General features: G+C 40.0%; 4 protein-coding genes across 10 annotated transcripts; 2 read left to right on the plus strand and 2 right to left on the minus strand.

Annotated features, from left to right (window-relative positions):
• The first annotated feature begins 1,417 nt into the window (after positions 1–1,417).
• Positions 1,418–26,794, plus strand: l(3)87Df (cytochrome c oxidase assembly factor COX20 lethal (3) 87Df). 2 transcript variants are annotated; one of them, XM_088046497.1, is made up of 4 exons: positions 1,418–1,518; positions 1,567–1,693; positions 26,226–26,283; positions 26,418–26,794. In XM_088046497.1, exons 3-4 carry the CDS (start codon positions 26,236–26,238, stop codon positions 26,730–26,732), a joined length of 363 nt encoding a protein of 120 aa, XP_087902623.1. In that variant the 5' UTR covers positions 1,418–1,518; positions 1,567–1,693; positions 26,226–26,235; the 3' UTR covers positions 26,733–26,794. The 2 variants fall into 2 exon arrangements, with proteins under 2 accessions (XP_087902623.1, XP_087902624.1); XM_088046498.1 differs by lacking the exons at positions 1,418–1,518; positions 1,567–1,693 and adding an exon at positions 26,051–26,069.
• Positions 12,825–13,928, plus strand: LOC148169209 (uroporphyrinogen-III synthase-like). Of its 3 annotated transcripts, none has more exons than XM_088044906.1 (3): positions 12,825–13,307; positions 13,352–13,614; positions 13,665–13,928. In XM_088044906.1, exons 1-3 carry the CDS (start codon positions 12,923–12,925, stop codon positions 13,773–13,775), a joined length of 759 nt encoding a protein of 252 aa, XP_087901032.1. In that variant the 5' UTR covers positions 12,825–12,922; the 3' UTR covers positions 13,776–13,928. The 3 variants fall into 3 exon arrangements, with proteins under 3 accessions (XP_087901032.1, XP_087901034.1, XP_087901033.1); XM_088044908.1 differs by having other exon boundaries at positions 13,352–13,609; XM_088044907.1 differs by having other exon boundaries at positions 12,825–13,271.
• On the minus strand, positions 13,875–23,182 carry mino (glycerol-3-phosphate acyltransferase mino). 4 transcript variants are annotated; one of them, XM_088044903.1, is made up of 8 exons: positions 23,041–23,182; positions 18,643–18,811; positions 16,487–16,597; positions 15,694–16,259; positions 15,225–15,648; positions 15,025–15,178; positions 14,170–14,976; positions 13,875–14,125 (listed from the first exon to the last, which is right to left on the minus strand). In XM_088044903.1, exons 2-8 carry the CDS (start codon positions 18,799–18,801, stop codon positions 13,944–13,946), a joined length of 2,403 nt encoding a protein of 800 aa, XP_087901029.1. In that variant the 5' UTR covers positions 18,802–18,811; positions 23,041–23,182; the 3' UTR covers positions 13,875–13,943. The 4 variants fall into 4 exon arrangements, with proteins under 4 accessions (XP_087901029.1, XP_087901028.1, XP_087901027.1 ...); XM_088044902.1 differs by lacking the exon at positions 23,041–23,182 and adding an exon at positions 21,709–22,107; XM_088044901.1 differs by lacking the exon at positions 23,041–23,182 and adding an exon at positions 18,858–19,130.
• Vha55 (V-type proton ATPase subunit Vha55) lies at positions 23,444–25,943 on the minus strand. Its single transcript, XM_088046496.1, has 5 exons — positions 25,758–25,943; positions 25,187–25,474; positions 24,636–25,141; positions 24,227–24,565; positions 23,444–24,179 (listed from the first exon to the last, which is right to left on the minus strand). Exons 1-5 carry the CDS (start codon positions 25,846–25,848, stop codon positions 23,913–23,915), a joined length of 1,491 nt encoding a protein of 496 aa, XP_087902622.1. The 5' UTR covers positions 25,849–25,943; the 3' UTR covers positions 23,444–23,912.
• Positions 26,795–26,798: the final 4 nt, after the last annotated feature.

Below are 26,798 nucleotides of genomic sequence, written 5' to 3' on the forward strand. Positions count from 1 at the left end.
GTCGCAGGTCTAATTACAGCGATTACCTGTCGCAGGATAAAGGATTGCCGACGAACGAGCAGGTGAATGGAGGATGTGAACAAGGTTCAGTGGATAATAATTGGAGAGCGGTTGGTTACACCGTCGGTGATCCGAGAGAAAATAACGACGGAGGATGAAGACCACTACACCAGGTGTGCTCTTCATTTTAACTCTCTTTTGAATATTCCGTCATGTCGATGGCAGCGAGCTGGATGTGATGACAAAAAGTCACCAACTCCATTGACAGATTCACGCTCCTCTAAACTGGATAATTTGAAAGATGTGCATATAATGATGTGCGGATGCGGTCGACAACTTTCAGCGACATTGGAGAGGATTTTACGCCGTTTCGAACAAGATACGACGGAAGGGGGTTAAATTCAGACTAAATCATTACGGAAAAGGCCACTCGCAAACACAACCATACAGAAAATCAGAGATGATGCTCATCCGGCTCCAAGGACCAACCAATGACGCCAAAAAAATATTAATTTGAAATAAAACATTTAATTACCCACACGAATGCGTAATTTCGAAACCACGTTTTATACACAAGAGCGTAAAAGTTAGTTTTGGGCACTAATATGTTAGTAAAATAAGCAATATTTATCAACAAGTCTTAAAATTGTGTTTTACGATTTAGTCGTGAAGTTTGGACAACATGTCGTGTGTTTAAAAGACCTATTACTGCAATCAGAGAAAAAATCTTGTTTGGAACACGCGCGCAATAATTTGTATGCACTCGACGAGTTTTACCAATGTAAACCGTACTTTAGTATCTTTATGGTTAATGTTAAAAAACTTGAGGGTATATAAAAAATCCGCTGCAGAAAAAATAAAGTTTGGGTGACCTTCGAATTAACCAACCACCCTGTATAAAGGTATAAAGGTAATTTTGTTTAAAAATTGTTTTTTTTTCGGTTTCAATTTACGATTTACACGTAGGAATGCGGAAAACACAAAGCAATCAAGCAAGCGAAATTTTCTGGTTAGAAATTTGGTTGCGGTCCGGAAAATTCCCAAAATTTCCAGAAAACTCAATAAATGTTACATCAAATTAAAGCTGCTCACCTTCTGATCACTTTTCTGCAGCCTCCACACGAACATTTGTTGCAAAACACACTTATTTCTTACAAAAAAGCACAAAGTAAAACAATCACAACAACTAAACACTTGCGCGTCACCAGGTATACCAACTACTAGTAACGAAAATCCCCTAGAGCCCTGGAATGCATACTCAAAAAAATTAAACTAATTTAAAAAGCGACACAGTAATTGTACAACAACAAATTATGTATTTTTCTTTAAGTTACGTTTTTTATAAACGTGTAAAAATTTAAATTTTTGTAGTGATAATTTGTGATTATTGAATCTAGGGAATTTGCGTAACACATGTTGGTGGTGCTACATAACCAAAGTTCCTACGTTTTTTTTACCTGTAAAAAAGTGAGTTTTTTGTGAGTTTTTGTGCAAGTCTTTAAGCTACAATTGTTTTAGGTGATTATATTCAAACTTTTTATCATCTTGTACAACTTTTCCTTGCAGCTCGTTTAATATTAGGTTATGAGACAATTTTTAAACTGCAGCGGTGATTTTTGACTCGTTATTGCAAGAAGAGGACGATTTTAGGATGAAATCCGTTTGGAAACAACAACAACACGGGAATTTTAGGGTCAGTGACCTATTTTTAAGTAGAATAGAAAAAATTAGATGTTGCGCAATAACAGTTTTTTTGCGACTTACGAGGCTCGTTTGTTGCCGTTTATCTCTGATTGTTTTGTTTGTAGTAGAGAAGGCAATGAATTGGCGGCTTTGAAACAAGGTGGTATAATATACAGGGCGAGACAAAACGATTGCGTAGAAATTTGACTGATTGAGAGTAATAATTTGGTGCTCTAAGTACAAACGCTGCGTCAGTTGCTAGAGAGGTCTGCGTGAAAGCGAATAATTTTCTTGTTAAGAGTAAAAAAATGCCTGCCTCCAATTAATTTCGCCCCTTCCGGTAAAGAAGGTCGGGGGCGGCGTAAGCAATCCTTGCCTGCAGTGTGAATGTTTAATGGGTCTGAGAGCGTGAATCAGAATGCGGTGACGGTGGCATAGCCTCTTACGGCATTCACTCAGCTTGCGGTCACAACTCCTGGGGCACTGCAGTTAGAGAATGTGTCTGTATATGTGTGCTCGCTCGCTCTGTATGCTGATCCTCGGTGGGACGTGATCCTCGCCCTTAGGATTTGCAGCCATTCACTTCAAATCTCCACAGGCCACAGTCTGATTCGCACATCCTTTTCCGATAAATACTTTCCCAAACACTTTCGAACTTCAGATGGAAATGGGAGACTGCGGAAAAATATCCGCGTTGACACAAATCAAGTTAATGAAGTCAAGCTCGGATGGTAGCAGCATGATATGCTATAATTTAGAGATAATGAGGACGAATTAGCGAGGGGCGAACACCTGTTTGACCAGTGGGTTAGCGCTTACGTGTGCAACTGCAAGATCGACCGTGTCTAATGCAGGATTAATTGCATGGGGTAATTGATTTGAATGGAACCAATTGCTCTGACGTTGCACCTGAAACTGGACTAGAAAAAACACGTTGGGAAACACTTTGCTTTGGAATGAATTAAGCGGCGATTTGGCGTCTCGGGATGAGAGCAGGACCTTTGGCAGAGTCGCTAAAAGCTCCGTTCGCAGGACTAACTGTGAGATGCAGGACTCAACTTTAATTGAAAATGACAAATCCCTCTATTGAAATGGTAATCAACTACTAGGAAATCCTATTAGGATAAACTCTGCGTCTGATCGATATGGTGCTTCGAGTGGGACGAGGACGGGGTAATGACGAGGAAGACGGTTGCTAAAGACCCCCCAGATCCATCCCTTGCGTCTTTTTTATCAAGTTTTTCCTTAAATGCGTCGTTGTTTCCTAGCACCGACGTTAAACAGTTAGGCGCATGCAAAAAGAACCTGATAATACAGCGATGGCGTTGATAAAACAACGGAGAATTAAAGGAGGGTATATAGTGCAGATATGACCCTAATGACGTCATTTCAGATGATTGTTTACAAGTTTAATCACAGTTTCGTTGCAGCACTCAAGACAACTAATTAAGAAGATCCGAAAGCACTTAATTTCCTTGCATGGGCACTTGGACAAAATGACCGTAGCAACTTCCTTTTATTTTCTGGATTTCTAGCCACTTGACAACATTGTAAAAGAGAAGAAATTGTAGTGCATATGATGGAAATTCGACCGAATCAATTTCGTCGTTTACAAATCCGGCGTGAGTCGAATGGAAGCAATAACGTCAACAATGAAAAAGACGATCGTGGACTAAATAGCGTCGGCGACCGAATAAAAAAGCGAAACAAAAGCCTTAAACAAAAGCTAATCGGGTCGAGGGCGGCGAGAGGAGGACCAGTCGCTATGTTATTCCGTACAATATCATCTCTTCCTTATCGGCCTCTCCGCCACGTTGTTAGCGGTCTCGCAGGACAAATAAACACCATTGTTCCGGTAACCATGGTGAAATCATGCGACAGTTTGGAGCGGTTCAGGGAACAACTATTGTCCGGGAGTTTGTTCTGTCGTCCTAACCTTGAAGTTTTTAAGTTTTGGGGGGTATCCGGCTCAACGGACCAATCTTCTTGGTTATGTTTTTTTCCCCTCTAACCGTGTTAACACATCAATGAAATCCGAGTTAAATTAATAAAGATCGTAACGAGGCTGGTTCTTTTGTTAAACACAGTATCCGTGGGGAATTGTAGCTCGGGCGATGTTGATCAGGGAATGATAGAGATTGATTGGGGTGGAAATGGCAAAATAATTACCCCCGCACACGCACATGTTTGCAGCTAACCAAAAATGGATTAATACATTTTTAATACGACTTGTGCAAACATTTTCTTTATTATGTTGGCGGGCGTGTTTGCATAGTTTGGATTTTTTTGTTTGTGTACCGTAAAAGGGGCAACCAACAGTTTGTTTTTTATTTATGGCGTTGATTGTGCTTTTTAAAAATGCTGGCGGGTAGATTTAACTAATGTTGGTTTTGGTTTTGAGTTTTTCTATTATTCAACGGCTTTTTCAATTTCAAACGGATCTTTTTACGCTAATAGAGAGCGCTGCATTATTCGACGATGTAATCATGTGGAAAAAGACGTGTCTTTGAACACTTTTTCGCGTGTCTTCGCTTCATTTCACGACGCCGACGAGGTTCAAGTCAAACAATAATAAAAATCCCGCCTGCCCTTATTAAAAGAATAAAGGAATAATGAAGTGCTGGAACAGTCATATAAAACTTTTCTTATTTCGCGTCGGAATAAAATTTTAACACTCGCAGAGAGACACACACAGTTTGTTCAAACTTAAAAACAGCCAGAATTATAATTAGTTTTGCATGGGGACGCTTGTTTTCTCAGCTGACATATTTATATTTTCATGCTCTGGAGCGAAGACATTTTTATTTCCTCCTCAATCCGAAAAGAGTTAGCAACGTTATCAAAAATGCTAATTAAACCGGCATTTCCCACCCCGAAATCGATTTTAATCAAATCGCATTAATTAACGTGTGCAATAAATGAATAAACATCGGCCCCCTTTTTGCGGGGGAAATCCCGTCAAGCGACGCGCCATTATTAAACGCCCAATAACAATAACGAAACAATCTTGACACCATCAAAGACACAAGCGGGCACTAATTAACTCCTGAAATATGTTATTTTCAGGACAGGAAACATTTAAATAAAGCACCTATTCATTAGGGTTATTTCAGAAAGATTATGTGTTCGGTTGGGAGCGTAGCGACGCTCTTTGAAGCCGCACTCTCTAGCGGAACTAAAGCCAAACATATGACGATCCACAAACCTCCCATTGTTTAAACAATTGAGTGTCGCGATGTGGTGTATTTTTGACGTTGTGAGGTCTGAAGATGCGTGGAACTAACGCGTTTTAGATGCTCTGCACGTGTGTGACGAAGGAAGACAAACTAAGCTTTCATCGGCCTGAAATAATTCCAGAGCCGAAGAAGACATCAATTAGTCCGAGTGCACTCCTCGCATGCTGCATCTTCTCCGCTGGCAGCCCCCTATACAAATAAGGAGCAGAAAATCAGAATCCTCATTCCGTGCGTCGAGTCGAACACAAACAGAATTGGAGAAATCCGGAATTGAACGCCTAAAATGCTAATTCGAACGCCTCTCTTCGGGAAGTGGTTAAACTGCACAAACAGCGTCTATTATATGCGCAATAAGACCTCTCCGGCTCTAATACGATCTCAATTTAGTTTAGTTACGCTCTGTTACACGGGTCGCGTGGCAATCGAGCTCTCGTTGTCTCTATCTTTCTCTTTCTCGCTCCGGGAACCCCACCCGCCACCCACTGGAACGCCAGGCATTTGTCACTTGGCCCCCGGAAACCCGGAGCGAGGAATATCTCACAACAATCACAATACAAATTAATTATTGACGAATCGAGAAGGGAATTACCAGGAGTTGATATTCACCCCAGTTTTGGGGATTTCAAGACAAGCAGAGGATTTTTTTTTTTTAATTTCATGGAAATTCGCGCTTTTTCACTTTGGCGATTTTATCTATGCATAATCGCGAAAAGCCATCCATAAAATGATAACATCTCGTATTAATAAGGTAATTTAAATTCAAGCAAAACAATGGCCATAAATATATTTCGAGATCATTTAACTCGCAATTTATGGCCCAAATGATATGATGGCTTGGTGTTGCAACATGTGCATAGTAACGCCACGTATTAAAATCGCATTTATGACTCTTGTGCAATCTTCAGGAGGGGCACACCCTCGACTTGACCCTTTAACTGTTGTAAACGTTATGTACGTTTTATCATTTTCTCAGAAAATTCAAATGATTAGAATTTGAAATTTTGGGGACAAAAGTAAGCGGATAAGACGAATCGAACAAATGGATTCACATTTACGTGCAATCAACTTGCTTATTTCAAATAGAACACCTATATTTTATTGCATTTTGGATTCTATAGGCAAATTGAAGATCACTTTCTACAAAGTGATTTTTTAAAAACGGCAGGCGTTGTAGAATTTTTATTTATAAACCGATTTCAAAGATTTTAAAAACAAATTTTTTTTTCATAATTTAGAAGATATTAATTTTCTTGATTCAGAAAAATTAAAAATATTTTTGATAAAAGTAGAACATATTACACATTTCTGAATCAAGAAAATTAATATCTTTCAAATTATGAAAAAAAAAATGGATTCCAATGTAAAATAAGAAAGTTGAGTATCGCCCAAAAGATACTAAGACATTTAGAAAAATTTTAAAATCATCAGTTTATAGTAAATTAAAAACCATTTAATTTGTTTTTTAAATTTTTAAAATCGGTTCATAAATAAATATTCTACAAAGCCTGCCGTTTTAAAAAAATCACCCTGTATATTCAGTGCTATTCCGAAATTGTACCATTCCTGAAATATTTTGATTTAAAAAAAAAAAAATTGTCACTATTCCAAAGCATGCTTAAAAAAATAGTAGAAACAATAGAGTAAAAACTCTTCTTTTTTTCGTACTTTTAGTAAGAAATAGGTGGTCCTATACATAAAGTTAATGCAAAATTTCATTGTACTTATTTTCCAATTAACGTGGCGATTTTGAAATAGATTATCTTATCTTATCTCGGAAAGAAAATTTCACTTCTGTTGTGCAGTTTTTTTTACAAAAATCAAGATATCTCTGAAATCATTCAATTTAATTTATACATAAAGTCACCCTAAATTTGGATGTAAAATCTGAAAATGCAATAATATATGGGGTGTTCTATTTTAAATAACCAAGTTGAATACTACTTCCGGCATAACCGGAAGTGTCAGGAACATGTGAATATTCTTATTCGATTTGTCTTATTTGCTTATTTCTGTTCCCAAAATTTCAAATTCTCATCTGTTGTCGTTTATGAGAAAAATGTCAAAACGTATATACAGGCTGTCCCAGAACTCATGCCCCATAGAGCAAGGGAGGGTGCCGACAGTAATACAGATGGTAAATTTCAAAACAAAAATTGATTAAATTTAATAGTATTCGAGACAGGATAAAAAATTAACAACTAATCCTAATTGAACTAATGAACTAATGTTCATCTGACCAATGAATGATAGTTTGCGTCCATAGTTACCGATTTTCAAATTCTGTTCAGCTTCGGGATTGGTTACCATTTTTTGTCTTAACTCGATTATTTTTTAATTAAAAAATTTTTAGTTTAGAATTGTTGCCTCCATAAGCCAGTTAAATGGTTAAATTTGATCTTAGATTCAAGTCCAGTGTCAAACTGTCCGATTTTTCTAATCCATCCCGTGGGCCCCCATAACTCATTTCAATTAAACCCAAATCGTTACCGACGATATATTTAATTCCCTGTTGCACGTACGTACGCAAGTCCTGTTGGTCTTCCTTCCCTCGGGAACTCGCCCTGAAATCCCGGCGGCTTGTTGGCTCTACCGTCATTTGTCTAACAGCTGTTCACATATCGTCAAATTACGTCATTACGAGCGATTGTCGATTGTCTGCCCCTTATCATTAACCAGGGGAGATGGAAATTAAAATTTCCATCGCCCGTTTAGAAAATGTTTTTTCGCCGAATCAGCTCGGTGAAAAATTGCAGCGGCCGCCGTCGACCGCAAAACGAGGCTAAAAAACCGCCCTAATTAAAACAAAAAGTCAAAGAGAGAGACGTTGGCTGAACCGCAGCAGTCAAGTTAGAGCGTAGTGTGGGCTAACCGCAGGAAGAACAGATTGCAGGCACACTAAACAGAGAATTTCTGTAAGCGAGCTGAGGGTTCCACTGAGGAGCCCCATCACTGTACAAACCAGCGCAAATATTTACCCAACTCCGCTCACAAAATTAAGTGGAATTGAAATGGACTCCGAAGGTAAACTGACGGTGTTGCAGAGAACGAAAACGCAGGGAAGGAGCGGGGGCGGGGATCGCCGCCCCCGATACTTTCGATATCTATTTTTGCACCGAGTCAAAACGGAACATTCTTTTAAAAGCGAATCAATAGGCCAACAATGGAATTTCGAAAATGGTGGATGCGCCGCCAGAACGAACCCTTTTAAGAGTCTTCAATAAAGTTATTTAGAGTTTGAAAAGCTCGCTCTTGTAATGTAAACACACCGTAATTCATTCTGGTTAAGTGAACAAAGAGACATAATGAGAAATTTCAACAAGTTCAATTCTCAACAAGGCACGTTAATTCAGCGCTTCGTCCTAAACGCAAGAAGCAATTAATTCAGTTTTAAAGTTAATTTATTTGTGTACACAAGTCTGAGAACGGTACCTAATCACCTTAATTAAAATGTTCCGGCGGCAATATGTTAAGGCGGGGGCGGCGCTCCAAACCGCCCCACTAGATTAACTAATTGTGGCCAACTTTGCCTATTACTATACTATTGTGCTGTTTATTTCACGCCGCCCCGCCCGCTTAACTTATAGTTCAATTAAAATCCTGAGAGGACGAAAACGTCAATTATTTATTGAGACGAAATATCGCCGCGTCTTCGCCCGAAATGAACACAAATTGCGCCGCCGCAACGAAAATACTTCTTCGCGTGTGCCTTGTAGCGATGCAATTCCTGCCTTTTATCATTTATTCAACGCTTAATTACGACCGCTGTGCTGTAATGCAGACTAATATTTAACTAATTGCTTTAGCTATTATTTATTGCCGCCGTGAGCTCCTCGAGCAAATATCGCGCAAAAATCGCGACGAGTCGATGCACGTGCGCGAGTCGTAAACCCTGGCGCCACCTATCGTCCTCCTTTGAAAAATCCGTTAATTGGCCCAGTTCGTGTTCGTTTGAGGTTAAACCGCCGCGTCTGATAAAGTTTGCAATTATGATCTTGACGACAATATAAACGGGCCATAACTTGGACTAATTACGGCCCGAGCGGCATCACAATGGCGGTACGCTATGATCGCCGAACTAACTAACCGTAGCAAGCTTATCCTAATTACCGTCATAATTAGCGTAGCGCCCGAACAGAGGTAGGTGTCTCCACCGCAGCCCCAACGAACGATGTTTTGTTTTGTTGTGCACCGCCGCCTACCGGTTGCTAAGCGACACTCACGACGCGAATTCATTCGCCGCCGCGACGGCTCTCTTCGGCTTTATTATATTCCATGCGGCGGTATTGACGCGAAGATGGACGGCGGCGGACTTAATTAGCGTCTAATTCGGAAATGGTGGATGCGCCGGGCGATCTTCCTAATGCGTCATCCTAACAAAACAGCGTGTGGCCCCTTTGTGGGGCTCCCACCCCCAGGCCGCAATAGAATGGCAATTTATCATCGTCTCGTCAGCCGACCGCTGGTGAAAGAAAATCTCCGTTTCGCGGGTGCATGTTTTGTTTAGAAGCATGTTCGCCTGGTTCGCAACGATATCAAAGAGGGTGGGCCCTCCAAGACATTAGCGCTGTTTATATTCCATCATTGGTCCAGACCCAAACGTGTCAAACTTTTATCTCTTGCAGCAGTTCACCCCCGACAGATGGCGGCCGCAAAAATCGCCGATATATTAATCGAAACAACGACAAGTGTTGCGGTAATAAATTCAGTTGGGGATTTTTTGTTCTCCGACTTTGTATGCACAGCCTGCTGGTGTGGCCGTCGTGAGATAAACATCGCTAAGCGTCGCTCTACACCGATAATAAAGTCATTATTTTCAAATTATCGTTCCGGCTTTCGATTTTTACTTCATTTGAAATTGAAATTAGCTAATTAAGGTGGGTTTGTTCGGCGACCACTGCCCTGGATGATTGATCATGGGGTCGACGTCAAATTCTTTATAGATTATTTCAAATTGGTGCGAGCTGGTTTTTCATTTTTCATACCCGAGGCTCAAACTCGGCGTTTACCGCATGAGAAAAAATCAACAATAGACTGGAAATCATTGTTTAAAAAACTGCATGATTAATTCATGGCGCCATTGTCGGCGTATTATTATTATTAAAATACGGGCTGCATCGGTTTACGCACACATAAACCCAATAAAAACACAATAAAATGTGGACTTTTTACAACTACATGACAAAATCGAATAATAGTAGATTTTGTTGTACGGCAGAAAAGTGGTACTTTTTGTCGAGCAATCAAATTGCAGTAGCGTAGCGTGGCAAATGCACTTTTCGGCCAAATAACAAATACTACTTTTTCTCCAAACGCAAATGGAACTATAAACATGGATGGCTATGCATGTAGTTGTCGTTGATGACATTTACTGTGAAAAATCTTGGTTTCAAAGAGTTTCAAAATGTAAGTCCCAAATAGTAACCGTCATAAAAGTAATACAAAGTATGTCTAGGCAGAAAAAGTGTTTCCATGTCAACAAAATTGCCTTCTTTACTGTCTAAATACGACCAAAAAATAGTGACTTTTTGTGACGTTTGGAGAAAAAAGTAATAAAAGTTTAGAGTAGACAAAACACGTTTTTTCGGACTCTTGCAACTCGCTAAGACTGCATAATTATAATAGGTAATTAATAAATCGGCGTCTCAATTAGGTAAAAGCACTTAATTAACTCACTAATCGGATCGAGAAGAACGGACATGCTCCACTTCCGTTTCCGCCCGTCGAGGCGCCCAGGGGATCAACAAAACACTATCAGGACGCTCTCCAACTTTTTTAAAAGCTTATTATCGGATCCCCTCTGGCGCCCTTTTATTTTTCCATGTCCTTAACACTTTTTAAAACTGTATTATACTTTTTTTATCTCGGGAAACTCGTAAAAATTAATCATAATGGACATTTACTGTACCCAACTATCTGTAGAAATCAACCGATATGAAATTCCGATTGGTAGGAAGCCGTCACGTGACGGAGTAAAGGGAAAGAAAATATATATGTAGCTGGTGGAAGACTGTGGGAATTAAAAAATCTGCTGTTTTTCAAACAGAGACGACTGGATGACGGTGGAGAAAGTGGCGGAGTGAGACAGACGGCGCTACTTAAGAATTTAAAATTCTTTTACGTAAAATCCGGCGAGTGTAGCACTTACAGCAGCGGATGGAGTCGGATCTATGAAATGGCATTTTAAGTTGGATTAGGTTCAAATTTAAAACACTGCCAATAATACGCAGCCAAAGGGAATGAATACCGGCAAATTTAACGGCTTTTTATCTGGCGGAAAACTTCTTTGCATGAGCGCTTCTTACTTCTTTCATTTCAATACAGATAAAAATTCCATTAGGGCTTATTCTTACTTGAGATGCAATAAATGGTCGACGCGAGAAAGATATCAATCGTATAAATGCCGCTTCGTAATGAATATAGGAAATTTCTTTTTGTTCGTTTTTCTAATTCCAGTGTCTTTGAGAGTTTTCGAATTTTTGTTGGCCCGCCTGGTTAGTGGAGCGTTTCCGATTAGAATCTCCCGAAAGCGGCCGTCATGTCGCAACTGATTGGCGCAAATTTTCCGCATCATTTCCGCCAATAACCCTAAAAACGTCCTCTGTGTAAAATACGCCTCCGGAATCCCCGTTTATGCATTTCTAATGGCGGCCATTTCTCCGGAAATGATGGAATGTTCTTTTGTCACCACAGGAGTGTTCATTTTCCGGTTGGATTGTTTCCCGATAAAAAAAGGGCGAGTGCAAAGAGCATGAAAACGGCCTCTCCGGTGCCGCGCTGGTGCTACAGGAACAGGACCACTTTGTTACTTGTTTTGGGTCATTTAACAGATAAACGTTACCGAGTGGCCTTGCCTTAACGACACCTTACGGCCCTTAGCGCACTGCTTCCTTAAACGATACCTAAGACGGGCCCCGATTTACGATCCAACACACATAAAAAAGATGAACAAGCGGAAAAATAAACAACGTTTTCGGAAATGTGCCGCGAAATTCGGACTCTTCGTCTTCGGAGGAACGAAGAAGTTGTTTCGGATATGAAGCTGTGTCTAAGCTGGAGCGATTCAATTTGCCGGTCTCTTGGCCACCGGCGGCGGCGAGCTCCTCATTAAACGCTCCATTACGCACCCAGAAACAAATTACTCGAAATGTCCCGCTTGAAAAATGGGTTTATGATAATATCGGACGCGATCGGGGGGCTCTGGGCCAAGACTAACTTTATGGACAACGGGACGAAGCGAGCGCAGCGAGCCATCTTTATATTCGGTGATGTGGGCTTAATAAATGTGGGCATTATACACGAGTTACACACAATACTTTAGCCATAACAACCGTTTTGCCTCAATTTTAACAAAATTTGTTTGTATCTCACGTGAAAAATCAATTTTGCCAAATTTATTATCGCCACGGTCCTCCAATGAGTCACGTAACAGTCATATTTCCACTTGTTGGAATACGAATGTCTTATTTCTACTAATACAGGCATAGTAACTGTATTGTCATTCTTAGATTCAAAAGTCATAAAAAAATTATATTATATGACAATAAACCTTGAACTACATTGACTTTTTAAAATTGACAGAAATTTGATGTCCAAAAAATTTTGTCGGCAACAATCGTCATTTTTATTTAGTTATTTATTGTAAATTGGTCTTAAAATATCACGTGATTTCATTTACATTCGTAGAGAGAAAATTTCATGTCGTAACTAATACCATCGCAGCAACTTTGACAATTCTTGAGAGATTTGACAGCTTTTGAGTAAGAATCCGACATACGTTAAACATACATGGCCTGCTTAGAACAGAAATTTAATGCCATCACACGATTATTATTTTAACAAATTTAAATAAAAAACTCACATTATATGCAACTCACCTTTGCAATGCTTGTATTGTTGGTTGCATAACTTCTTTTAAACCTAACAAATCACAAGTCTAGTGGAAATTGGATAACCTCAAAAAAACAAAATTTTCTCTTCACTGCTAATTAGATACTCTTTCGGTTATGTCGTTCAGAAAAAGCACCGTTTTGTTGCTTAAATCTGAAAAATCCAACGACTCCAGCGACAAGTACAGAGACGTTCTCGAAGCCAACAATTTTGAGGTTAGGATCGCAAAAACTTTGACATTCCAGTTCAAAAACATTGCTGTCTTGCGAGAGAAACTGCTGAGCCCCCACGATTACAGCGGAATTATCCTATCTAGCCCTCGTTGCGTGAGTGCTGTTAATCAAGCTCTTGAAAAAGAGCGCCTTTCTGAATTATGGGGGTACAAGTGGAACTTCACTGTCGGAGAAAAGACGTTTGAAGAGGGTAAAGCTCAACTTGGTATCGAATGCAGAGGCAAGGAGAGTGGTAATGCCAAGAACTTGTCACTTATGATTCTTCAAAGTGAGTTGTTTGTTTCCGAGGGTTGGTACGACTGTTATTTGTAGGTAAATCACAGATTGATAAACCTCTCTTGTTTCCTCATGGTAACTTGAAAACGGACACTCTTAAATTGGAGTTAGGAAAAGAAAACTTAACATTAGAGGAAGTTCTGGTTTATGACACTCTCGCTAATCCTGAAATTGAGGCTGAATTGGAGGACTGCACGGAAGGATTTACGTGTGCCCCCGAATACGTGGTGTTTTTTAGTCCGTCAGGTTTTCACACTAGCGTGGATCATTTACGGAAAGTTGACCTGGGGGCGAGTAAGGTATTTCGTTTTCCGACATTCTCCAGGTGCTGATGGCTTTTTTATTCCAGATTATAGCGATAGGCCCCGTTACCCAACTCGCCATCGAAGAATCTAATTTTAAAGTCCACGCCACTGCCGCGAGTCCAACTCCCGCAGACGTAATGAAAGCCATTTTGTGATAAAAATTTATTGAAACTAGTTTATCACAGTTCAGATGATGCGTCTAAATCTCATAAACACGTAAAAACGGAAAATCAATTCCCATACAAAAAATCGCATGAGGGTATTGTCTATAATACAAAAATTAAACTTTATTACAATAAATAACAAAACCTTTGGTGTAACTACTAATTAGGAGATTGTCTATATTTGTTGACCCTTTGATATAGAGATTTGACAGATTCCGTATTGTCTTGGTTGTCTTTCAGATAGTAAAGTCTTAATTTCTTTTCAGTATGGCACTCAAGGACATCCCACTTCTGGAACAATTTCAGCGCGTTCTTGACCGAGTCGACGGAAACGCTCTCATCTGTAAAATTCGCGTTACGTTGGAAAAGCAAATACAAAACCTACCATAAAGCACACTTCCTTGCGTCAGCTGCAATTTGATTTCGCTCAGAACGTCACTAATCAGTTCGTTTTCGAGAAGCGAACGTCCGACTAGTTTGTCCAAGGCGAAAGCGGTGACTGCGTAAGCCTCCACCAGAGGCATGACGATCGCCTTTAAAAACTTCAATCGTTCGATGGCTTTCGGGTCACTACTTAAAATGTACGGTTTCTCGGTTTCCGCCTCATCCAAGTCCTCGTCTTCAAACTCTTTCGCGAGCTGCCTACTTCTCGCCACTCTCAGATCCTCTTTCTCTTCGACGAAGACGTGGTGTCGCACATTGAGGTCATCAATACAGCCGATGACTTCGTGCTCCAAGTTCTGGCACGGTTTACACACGATGAATTCATATTGGAAGATACTACACAACTCCAAAGTCGTCTCGATGAGCTCCGAATGGAGAACTGAAGAGTTCTTAGCGACGATGCCTAAAGCTATTGCTACGATTGACTCAAGAGCGAAATGAGTAACCAAAGTGTTGCTGTAGTAACAGAGCTCGATGACGTTCGGTAAGATGGCGATGGGTCTAATTATGTCTTGACCATTGACTTTCTCTTTACGGACAAGACCTGGCCCTAGTAACTCTAAACTGTAGTTTATCACATCGATTGCATCACCGGTGAATCCCAGATCTTTGCGAGTGTGAGTTAGTTCGTTGCGGAGGCTCTCTAACTCGGTGACTAGTTGTTCGACTGTGGCGCCCTCTCGGAATTTCGTAAGAAGGAGAAAAGCGAGTGCATTTGTGGACATGACCGAAGTCGATTTCGCACAATCTAAAAACAGACATCATAGTCGTGGATAAAATAGTATACACAACTCACCATAGATAATGTGTTTGGATATACTCTCCACCAAAGTTTTGTGCTCGTCTGAAACTACATCAGTCCCATATAAACTCGTCGTGGACGGATTGCTCTTCAACTTCTTGATTCCATTCGCCGGGACTTTGGAAGTGTTGAACGTCTTCACCAACTCCTACCAACAGATTGTAACAACGGAGTGAAAACTAACGTAAACGTACCCTTAGTGAGAAGGGTTGATTGAAATCGATCCTCATCATCCCATAGTCACTGTTGAGAACGTGCCAGATTCCTTTTATGGCCGCTCCGAACGTCTCCATTTCTTTGGGTTGGCCCAACTGCTCCCTCACGAAGTTCCCATCGACCAACTTCTCGTAGTTGACACTGACCGGTACCAGAAGAGCATCCTCGATGGTACCATCCATGAACGCTTCCACGATCACACTTAAAATTCCATATTTGGGCATGCAAGGTTTACCGGTTCTTGTTCGACCACCTTCCAAGAAGAACTCCATGTTATGACCGGCACGCAGACATTCATTCATGTACGTGTGCAAGACGGCCTTGTACAGGTGGTCCTTGCGACCCATAATTGGATCGATCCGGCGCTTTATGAAGAAGGCGCCCAAACCGCGCAACAAGGAACTAAAAGAAGGTTGAAGATGGCGTTAATAAAATGTTGGTGCTCACCCAAAGAACGGGATCCTGAGGTTGTCCCCTGCGGCCACCAGCGGCGAGCGTACGTTGTTATTCAACAGAATGAAAGAAATGAGGATGTAGTCCAAGTGGGAGCGATGCAGCGGCAGGAAGATCAACGGAAGACTCGTTTTTCCCGCGTCTTTCAACATCCGTATCTGTCCGGGATGAGCAACAACGCAACTGAGGAAACATGGCAACAGTTTGTAGAGAACCCAAGAAGTGAATCTGAGCAGAAAGTCGGAAAGAGTTGATCTCATTCCGTAGAGGAGCTTCCGGGCTCGCTTTTGGTTGTTCTTCAACAGTTCTTGGTAGAACTTATCGTCGCTATTGTCGGAATCCTGAAACTGCTGGAGCGCCGTCTTCTCAATGGCTCGTTTCAAGCGGTCGTCTTTCAAAACGATATCCGCCACTTGCGGATAACTGAACTTCTTGAGTTGGTAGACTTGGTTGAGATGCGAGAATGTGCGTTGAAGGAATCCATTGTTCTGCAAGGACGGAGTGTGATCGAGGATGTTATTTAGAGCAAACTTCTCGGTGGTTTTGTTGACCATAGACTCCTGAAATGAACGAGACGATGTTGAGACTCAGTGGCGGCTCTACCTCACCCACATGTCAATTCCCGTCAATTAACGTTATGTAACATTATTATTATTACCCGAGCGTCGAAACCACGCCACACCATTCCTATTGCCACACTTAAAACTAAAAATAAATCGCGGCATTTCGAGAGTGAATTTCACCAGAGGTATAATCGACAACGATAAAAATTCAAAGAAAAACATACTCGACTAACGCTGGTGCAGTAATTGCAACTGAGGCCCATTAAAGGTCTGCTTGGTGGTATCTCGACTTCTGCTGCGTGTTCTTTGATGTCGAAGAGCTGGCTCTCGCGGTCCTGCAACAACGAGAATTTGTTAAAAAAAACGATAATTACAGATAAAAACAGGATGTACAGTGGAAATTTTAATTGTCCTGAATCTGACGAAACGACACCGTTTCACACACATTTCGAATATAAACATTAGTAACAGGCAAAAAATCTGTCAGGAAATTAAGAAGAGAAAGTCGGTTTTGGTGGGAAACGTATATTACCACTGATCGATATTTTTGTGGTGCAGATAATGTTTAGTTATTTATGTCATAAGTACGATTAATGCTGCATTATAAGCGAGCGAGAATTGTTTTTTCTACGACCCCATATAAAAAGTGACATTTTCCACAGTTAAATGGCCCAGAAAGTTGATGTTTTCGTACGTCGATTTACGAAAGTGAAGATATGAATCATCGTTTGTTTTGGATGAGGGCGTAGAAAATTAGTGTACATAATTCGTCGGAAAGTGTCTTTCTTGGCACTTTCCGCACTTGTTATGTAATGCTAAACTTTAAGAGGTGCATTACATTTTTTCGTCACCAAAATGAGTCGTATAATGAGTACATTACATAACGCTTTTTTTCGTTACACAACAAGGATATAACAAAGTAATAGACATCTTCCCTTAACAACATTATGGTCGTCTATAAAAAAAAACTTACGACTTGACAGGTTAGACAGATACACTAAATTTTTTTTTACAAGTCTAATGTCACCAAAGTGCGTTGTATAATGAGTATATTATACAAGAAATTATGTAATAAAACTCATTAGACAAATAAAAATGAGTCATATAATTGTTCTTTAACAACACGGGGGAAGATAAAAAATTGAAGTTTCGGACCATCGCAGTCAAAAAAATTTCCCTGGTAACTACTCGAATGTGTAAATTTAATTAAAAATAGGAGGCGTTGATTTTTTTAGAATTTCCCAGAACCGTCGTTGCTTGGAATATTTTAACTATTCTACATATATTAGAATCGTTGAACGATCAATTAAAGCAACAATTTTGTCATTGTTATTAAAGAATAATGAAACACGCGAAAAATGTTAAGCGTCTTGTGACAGTCGGACAAAAACCCATGAAGAAATTCCAGACAATTTAACTAACAATTGAAGTCAAAATTTCCATATTTATTAGTCTGCTACCAAAAAATAGAATTTCAGGCTCATTAATAATTTAGCATGTGCCATTTTATATTTAATGTCACGTTTTGGTCAATGTTCGTTTTTAATTTCTACATAAATGCTCTACGAAAGAATAAATTTGACTTATCAATTTAATGTAAGACCTGAAAGTACCATTTTTAAGCAAAGAAATAAAATGAAACCCCTGTTTACATCAGATAGCAAAAATTTACATTTTATGGCAAATAATTTTCATGTAAATAAAAACGTATGGTTTATTATTCATAGAAGTGTAGCCAAAAAAGCACCATTATCTAATTTACATATTTATCTATAAGTGTCAAAACCCACGTGACCATTTTCTACGCCACTGAGTTTTTGTTGCGGGAAACATTTTGTCTACAGTTTTGCCAGTGGCGTAACAACCAATTAAACGCCGATTAATTAACTCTCTTTTTCGCGCAAAATTAGAAACGCCACGTTTTTTATTTTTTTTTTGTAGTCAGTGGCGTAGCAGGGGTTACAAGGTACTTTATCAGCCTCAAATGAGTGAGTAATGAGCCATTTTATTCTCACACGTGACTAATGTTGCAGATAACGAAAAATACGCAGTTTTCCTCCAGTGGCGTAACATCGTTTCATCATCCTTTGAATAAATTCATGATTTCCCGTACCCCAGTGGCGTGACGCGTGAAAATCGCCACTGGAATTTATATCAGTGTTACGCCACACAGAACCCAATTACTTTCACTCTGTATAATATAATTAAAACAATTGATTTTTTCCTGATTATAGCATGAAATGTTCACTTGACCCGAAGTTTAATCATATTTTTATAAAGTCAGATCAAAGATCGAAGTATAAAATGTTATCTTGATAAGTTGTTGAAGAAGCTCATACTTGCTTGAAATAGATGTACTTGATAGTAGACATGCACTTACCTTAAGTTCGTCCTTAAAAGAATTCCTTTTTCGAAACTGTTGTTCTTTTGAGAACCTCTTCAATTGGGAAATTGTCGCGAGGGACTCGGTTTGGCGATTTTCTTTTGGTGAAAAACGGCTAAAACTGTCAAATATGCGATTGGTCAGGACGTCCACCATTTTGTTGACCCTTGAAGAAAAAAAAAATTAGAGCTCACTGCGAATTTCGAAATTACCATTTTATAAATAGAATCAAATAGACGAAAAACAACACGACTGTGAGTTGGAAAGAACCGTAGAAAACACTAAAAAGATCCATTTTCTTGACGGCAACCCAGAAAACCATAAAAAGGTTTAAATAAGTTACTAAATTCAACACGAGCTGGATAACCATTTTGCACGTCGAGTTTGTGTGCGCTCACTGAAGATACTGACGATTTGAACCAACTTTGTCCATCGTCAAAAGACGTGTTGATTGTATCTTCATATTTTTATAATCAAAGTAATCAAAGTACAGTAGACTTGGACATATCTGATTCATTTGTTGTTGCCATAGCCTACCCCAAAGTACCTACCAAAACAATGACCCTAATATAAGTACGGAAAAAACTGGGGTTAAGGGTCAACAATCATGTGAACAGTATCAGGTCTCGAAAAGGTGATCAATTACTCAGCAAAGAACAGCCACCATTGGTCGATATGTAAATCATGCGACGACGATGTGTCTGAAAGTGAATAGGTCAAACTGAGACGCTTTTCTTCGTTTTCACCGAAATTTTCCAAGTAAGGAAGTTTGATCCAACCTTCGTGCTTATCAGACTCTGGATTTTTAAAGTACTATTATTACCATGATAACAGCGTTATCTACTACGTGGACTTTAATGTCAAATTTCGTTGTTTTAAAACCATTCGATAAATTCTTGAGCGTCGTTGCATGTTATGTTTCATGATACTACGTGCATCATTCCAGTTGCAAACAAAGCGTGCTTGCGGTAATCTGAGACTTTTGGTATTTGAGAGATTACAAATTGCTCCACCGTGTATATTTAATATCGAACGCGAGAGTCAAAAACTTGCTTCAGGAACACCGTTTTGGTCATACAGGTACGGCCAAAACCATTTGATTGTCAAAAAATGTAAAGCACCCTTTAAAGTATTTCATTGTTGCTGCCACTTTTGACACAATGTATTGAGTTTCTGACAGTACACTCTGGAAAATCAGTGTATCAGTCTTAAGAAATTAGGGGAAATCAATAGAAAATCACAAGAAAATCAGGGAAAGTTTTACGAAATCACAAACATATAAGGGGAAGTTTTACCAAATCACAAGGAAATGAGTGGAATTTGGACGAAGTCACAAGGAAGTAAGGGGAATTTGGACGAAAACACAAGGAAATAAGGGGAATTTGGACGAAAACACAAGGAAACAAGGGGAATTTGAACGAAAACACAAGGAAATCAGGGGAATTTAGACGAAATTACAAGGAAATAAGTAGAGGTTGGACGAAATCACATTGAATTCAGGGGAAGTTTGACCAAATAAGAAGAAAATTAGGGAAAGTTGGACGAAATCATAAGGAAATCAGGGGAAGTCAAGTGTAGGCCATTTATGAGAAGTATTAACCCCTTGGACTACTACACTCTTCGAAAATATTAGATATAGTGCGCTCATAAAAATCTCAGTTGGCTAAAGACCGTTTCTCCGATCAAAGAAATGACGTGAGATTTCAAAGCCAACTGAGGCAATAATAACTGATTGACTTATATGGTGTTTGAAAAGAACAATAGTTGGAAAAAAATACTTTTATATGACTCTTAGCACCCGAATAAAAAATTTTCTTTGATTCAAAGACATGTTTCAAGGTCTTCATTTAATAGTTTCATGTTTTATCCTCCGCAAAAAATTTTACACTTCTGCCTACACAATATCATAATTATTGAATTAACTTTTTTCCTCTAATGGTGCATTGTTCTCTAATAACTATACATTAGCCAAATGCTTTTTATCAATGTCCACAATTGTCGTTTGATTAGCTTCTTATTCTATGTAATAAAACTAAAAATAAATCAGCTCTTCACTGTTAAAAAAACGCACGTTTTTACCAACAACAAAAGTTACTCAAGTTGCGAACGTTTCACCACAACCCCTGCATATTTAAATTCTTTTGTTTCCTCCGCCATGTTGTTACCACAGCCAAGTAAATTTTTCATTAGCTCATGCCAGAATTACACAAATCGTATTATCAACAGGTGACCTTGACCTCAAAAGGGCGTGCGATCGACATTTTAATTCGGTTGAACAGCGGCGCCTCGGATACTTTCAACAGTTTACGATGATCCGAACAGCTTTCATTCTTCCTCATGAAAAGTGGGGTAACTGTTCCTAAACCTCGATCAATCACCGAGAGCGTTCAGGCACAGTCACCCTACGAGAGAAAAACGACCGTTGAAATCATTGTCCTTCGAAATGAAAAATACAACTTGATCAGAGGTGGCTGTGGGAAGTGACAGTAATCCCACTAACCAACTTGATTATAAATAAATATCGATCGACTTTTGGATGAACCGTTGCGTTGGTTCGGCCTTCGCGAAAATCATTGAACCAAAAATCGAGGAACGTTTTTCGCATCGAAATGTATTGATAACGGCTATAAATAGATGATTCACCATTATTTATCAACAAATATGTGACGAAGTTGGTAAGGGCTATATTTTGTGGTGGGTTAATCTCACGTGATGTTTTTTTTTAAATTTATGATTTAAGTAAATTTATTTTGCCAGTGCTAAAGATAGCAGTCAGGTTTCGCCAGAGAGGGTGAATTTCGTGATAATAGCTTGTAAATAGGTTGATTGCGAAATATAAACAAGTGAACAAAAGATGAACTTTCGACCAAAGTCACGAAAAATCATTCCTTCTTAGATAAGTTATTGGTGTTATCTACTATCTAGTAGGTTTGTTATTTTCCTGGTGCGAAGCAAAAAAAATTGCGAAACTGTATAAAGAGGTGAACGGACTAAAAATTCTTAACTGTTGTTATGATGACCAATAAAAAATCTGCGTACTTTCACAAATATTTCATTACGTACCTGGACAAACCCTCCGAAAAGAAACTCGGAAAGGCCCAATACATGAACCCCATCAAAATCACAAACTCCAATATCGTCTCCATTGTTTAAAAAATTCACATCGAGCCACGTCCGACGACACTTAATTTCCAATCTAAGCACGCACACCAAGTGACTTAAGTAAATTTACTTAACACAATTTATTTGTAATCCATCCTTCTACTTCGGGGTAAAGAACTCTTACTCTTACTAGCCACCCCGAAAACGTACTGCTTGCTCCACTGTCGATTGTTGCAATGAATTTCTATTTTCTTCTACCGGTAGTCGCCTCTCACTCGAATGAATGGGGGGACCGACTCTCATTAATTTCACACAGAGACGTAACGGCACCGTTGGACCCGTTGGAATGGGCCAGCGATTGCAGCGCAGGGCCGGCCGCTCCACCGATAGGCCCCTCACAAATCTGCCATGGAAATTTTCATAAGATAAATTGCCTGTGTGCACAGGACATTCCACGCGGAAATTACAGCACGGAATTCTTAATTTTTCATCACGGCAAATCCGGTTCACCTTGGGCACTAATTTTTGGCCCCATGTTCTGAGCTTCCCAGCTGAACAGAGCAATTAATAATTAATCAGATATTCTGAGCTTATGTAGTTTGTAATTTTATGGGGAATTTGACCAATCAATACCTTGAACTGCTCAGTTTTGCCCAGTAAGTAAAGAAGTAAGAATTTAAACCCAACTTTCCTGAGGCAATTGCGAGATCATTCCGCCCCTGTCGCCATTCATAATTCCCACTACGGCCCTGTCCCCCCAACTGCGTGTCATTTTAGTGGCGTGATCCACAAGAAGAAATACAGCAGAGTGAGAACGCGTAATTACAAAACAAGGTCGGTCATCGAGGAGATTACACGCCGCAGATAATGGGCTCTAAATTGAACTCAATTTCAATTAAGACTCAATTTCGGAACAATAGCTCATGCGGGTTCGGCCCACAAAAGAAAATATTGAGGTGTTAATCTGCCTGACGACACTTTTTAGTAGCGCGACGGGGTGTGAAGGGGGCTTAACGTCTAATTAGCCAATGGGGTTGCTGATTATGGTGATTACCGATTGCATTGAGCGGCCATTTTGCGGCGTGGCGTATGAAACGACCTTAACGGTATTATATAAAAATTACATTTTCTTCTGACGCACAGTGACGGAAAAAAGCCCAAAAACAATGATATTGATGACGCGGCTCTGCTAACGTCACCTTGAAATGTTGCGCCAGAAGAACAAAAATTGGTTTGAGGTTATGTTATGACGCGCTGGATTTTTCGGGGAAAGCAAACAGAAATTCGACTCACCACTTATTTAGTGTTATGCTGCCACAGAATTTCGATTTATACTGCGGTTCTGCTGTTAAAAAAGTCAAAATATTTACACCAACACAAAAATTAATTTAAACTAATGGCATGGGACAATGGGACTACCACCCCGCCACGCAGTGGAACTACTGTTTCGAACACTCCACCTCTCACTTCTCATTTTTAGGATGAAAAAAAAAAGAATTGAAGATAAAATTGTGTTTGCGGTTTCTTCTCGTGGAAGTACAATATTTGTTTGGGTTATCTAAAGTGCGTTTTTTGCGATACATTTGAACTACTGGGTTTTTTAAATAAGATTTTGTTTTTTGTACGGCATTTATTCAACAAGATTTCACATAAAACAGAACTTCATTCTATAATAAAACAATCTGAAGCCAGAATCTAACTTGTAACATACATTTATTCACAATTTTTACACTAATCTAAAGATACAGGTTGTTGACTTACAGAATAACACCAAAAAAAAAGAGTTGTTGCCTGCTACATAGCAATTTCCATTCACCACGCAATGTACAACTAAAAATACTGAAAGCTGGTGTATTGCTTTATACAACATTTAATAACAAGAATTATAAGGTAATGGAATGTCACACTTCCACTTTGAATTCTTAAATGAAAATTGTGCTAATAATATCGATGCCTATCGTGATATTGTACATATTGTCTTGTTTTCTACTGTTAAAAAGTGAACTCAAGTAAAACGAAGTAGTATTTTCAATTTACAATATACAAATGAAGAAAGAATGAAGTACGATATACATATATACGTTTGGTATTTACAAAATTGCACCATAATTGGCTCAATATGGCTAAAAATAAGTGGACTTTTAAAACAAACCTAAACAAAAAAACTAATGACGTGAGTCCCTGGGGTAAAATTCGGCCAAAGTGGCTGCAGGAATACGTTTCAACATCTCCTTCGGGAAGATACGGAGTAACTGCCAACCGACATCCAACGACTCAAAGACACTACGATTTTCGTAACTTCCTTGCGTGATGAAGTTCTTTTCGAATTTCGACAAGAACTCCAAGTACAAGAGATCGTCAGGAGTCAGAGCCTCTTCACCCACGACAGCCTTCATGGCTTGGACGTCTTTACCGATAGCGTAGCAAGCGTACTAAACAAACCAATCAGCGCCAACGTTCGAAATGCAATCAAACTTACCAGTTGGTTGGAAACATCGGAGTGGTCTTTTCTGGTCATTCCTTCGCCAATGGCGGACTTCATCAGACGTGACAGTGAAGGCAACACGTTGATTGGTGGGTAGATCTGTCGGTTGTGGAGTTGACGGTCGACGTAGATCTGTCCTTCGGTAATGTAACCGGTCAAATCGGGAATAGGATGGGTGATATCGTCGTTGGGCATAGTGAGGATTGGGATTTGAGTGATGGAACCGTTGCGGCCTTCCACACGACCGGCTCGCTCGTAAATGGTGGCCAAATCGGTGTACATGTAACCGGGGAAACCACGACGACCGGGCACTTCTTCACGGGCGGCGGAGACCTAAACAGAACAAACCGTCAAAACTGGGTATTGGATTCCTATTGGAGTCTCAAGAGGGCGTCGTTTTTACCTCACGCAGAGCCTCGGCGTACGAAGACATGTCAGTCAAGATGACCAAGACGTGCTTCTCGCATTGGTAGGCCATGAACTCGGCAGCGGTAAGAGCGAGACGTGGAGTGATGATTCTCTCAATAGTGGGGTCATTGGCCAAATTCAAGAAAAGACACACGTTCTCCATAGAACCGTTCTCTTCGAAATCTTGCTTGAAGAACCGAGCAGTCTCCATGTTCACACCCATAGCCGCGAAGACGATGGCGAAGTTATCCTCGTGATCGTCAATGACGGACTTTCCAGGTAATTTCACAAGACCAGCTTGTCTACAAATCTGCGCGGCGATTTCGTTGTGGGGTAGACCAGCGGCGGAGAAAATGGGGATTTTCTGTCCTCGAGCGATGGAGTTCATTACGTCGATGGCGGAGATACCAGTCTGAATCATTTCTTCTGGGTAAATACGAGACCAGGGATTGATGGGCTGACCTTGGATGTCCAAGAAGTCTTCAGCGAGAATTGGGGGTCCTAAATGGGGTTATTAGTGGTGCGGTTTGACCAAACAACAGTTACCTTTATCAATTGGCTTTCCTGAGCCGTTGAAGACTCGCCCCAACATATCTTCAGAAACAGGCGTTCTCAAAATGTCTCCGGTGAACTCACAGACGGTGTGTTTGGCGTCGATCCCCGACGTCCCTTCGAATACCTGGACCACGGCTTTGGAGCCGCTGACTTCCAAAACTTGCCCCGATCGTACGCTCCCATCGAACAGTTTGAGTTCGACGATTTCGTTGAATTTAGGGAATTTAACATCGTCCAAAATGACCAAAGGTCCGTTCACACCAGTCACAGTTTTGTAAGCTAGAATAAAGTCAAGTAAAGTCTGGGCACTTAGGAGTGGCTGTCATGAGATGTAGTCACATGACAACACAAACAGCTGATTTCTCTCCAAATTCCTCGAAATGAGGCGTAAATCTCGCCGCGCCGAGTTAAATTTAGAGCTTGATTGTTTGTTTTAATTGGGTTTATGGTCCAAAAAGTGGAAGATTCGGAGAGATTTCGGTCATATGACCTGTGTGTGTCGTCCATTACTCCACCCAATTTTCGCCGATTTTCGACGAAATTACAAGAGGAAAATACTCACTCAGGCGAGGTTGAGACACGAAATCCCGGGAGACAGCCAAAACATGCTCCTTGGCGGCCTGTTTCTGCGATATAGTACCCTGATAAGACATCTTTCACAACACGTCTTCCACAGTCCGACCAAGATCAGCAACTGCACCAGTATTGGATTCACGTGTCGTCACGTGATGAAAACGCGGCTACTCGCCAAAGAGTGGCGCTACCAAAATTACAGGAAACTGTACTCAAATTTCTAAAAAATCAAAATTACTCGATCCAGACTTGAATAATTACAAATGTGAACACCTCAATCGATACTTACTCCAAATTTCAGGTATTTAGCCTACAGCAAAACGTTGCACTTGAATTCTTTAATTTTTTGAAAGACACGCCGTGGCGCCCTCTTTTGACACTTTCTAATACTTTGCCCACGGACCTTAACCTAAAAACGCCAAACTTAACGTGATTGATAATTGCTCTGTTATTCCAGGAAACCCAAAATGGCTGAAGAAAATAAGGGCGAAAATGACCCTGAACCTGTCGATAAGGTACGTAATTCACCCCTTCTTGCTTATGGCCTGTCAAATAAAAAACCGAAATGAACGAACTGTCAGTGTCAAATTTGTCAAATTACGCGCGAAATTCAAATTGAAATTTTTTATCTTTACCACTTTTTTTTTAGAGCCTCATCCTGTTTGGTCGAGATGTCTCAAAAATTCCCTGTTTTCGCAACAGCATACTGTACGGAATTTACGGAGGATTGGGGCTTGGTTTGGCCCACTTTATGTTCAAAAGTCGCCCCCTGGCAGCATGCAATTTCGCAGTTTATAGTTTTTCTGGCGTCACTTTAATATACTGGATCCAGTGCCGTTACAAGTATTCCCAGACGAAATTCCAGATGCTCCAAATGCAGGAATTGATACGAAGGCAAGCTATTTATGAAGGAACCCCCGTGGAGAAAGAAGTAGACAAAACGAACGAATCTAAAGTGACTTAAGTCTCATGGAAATGTCTTAGAATAATTGTGTACTGTAGGCATAATAAAGTTTTTTGAAATTGCCAC

Source organism: Gnatocerus cornutus, chromosome 9 (genome assembly GCF_029298725.1).
Source record: "Gnatocerus cornutus isolate USDA-ARS CGAHR chromosome 9, icGnaCorn1.1, whole genome shotgun sequence".
In the NCBI taxonomy this organism is placed as follows: Eukaryota; Metazoa; Arthropoda; class Insecta; order Coleoptera; family Tenebrionidae; genus Gnatocerus; species Gnatocerus cornutus.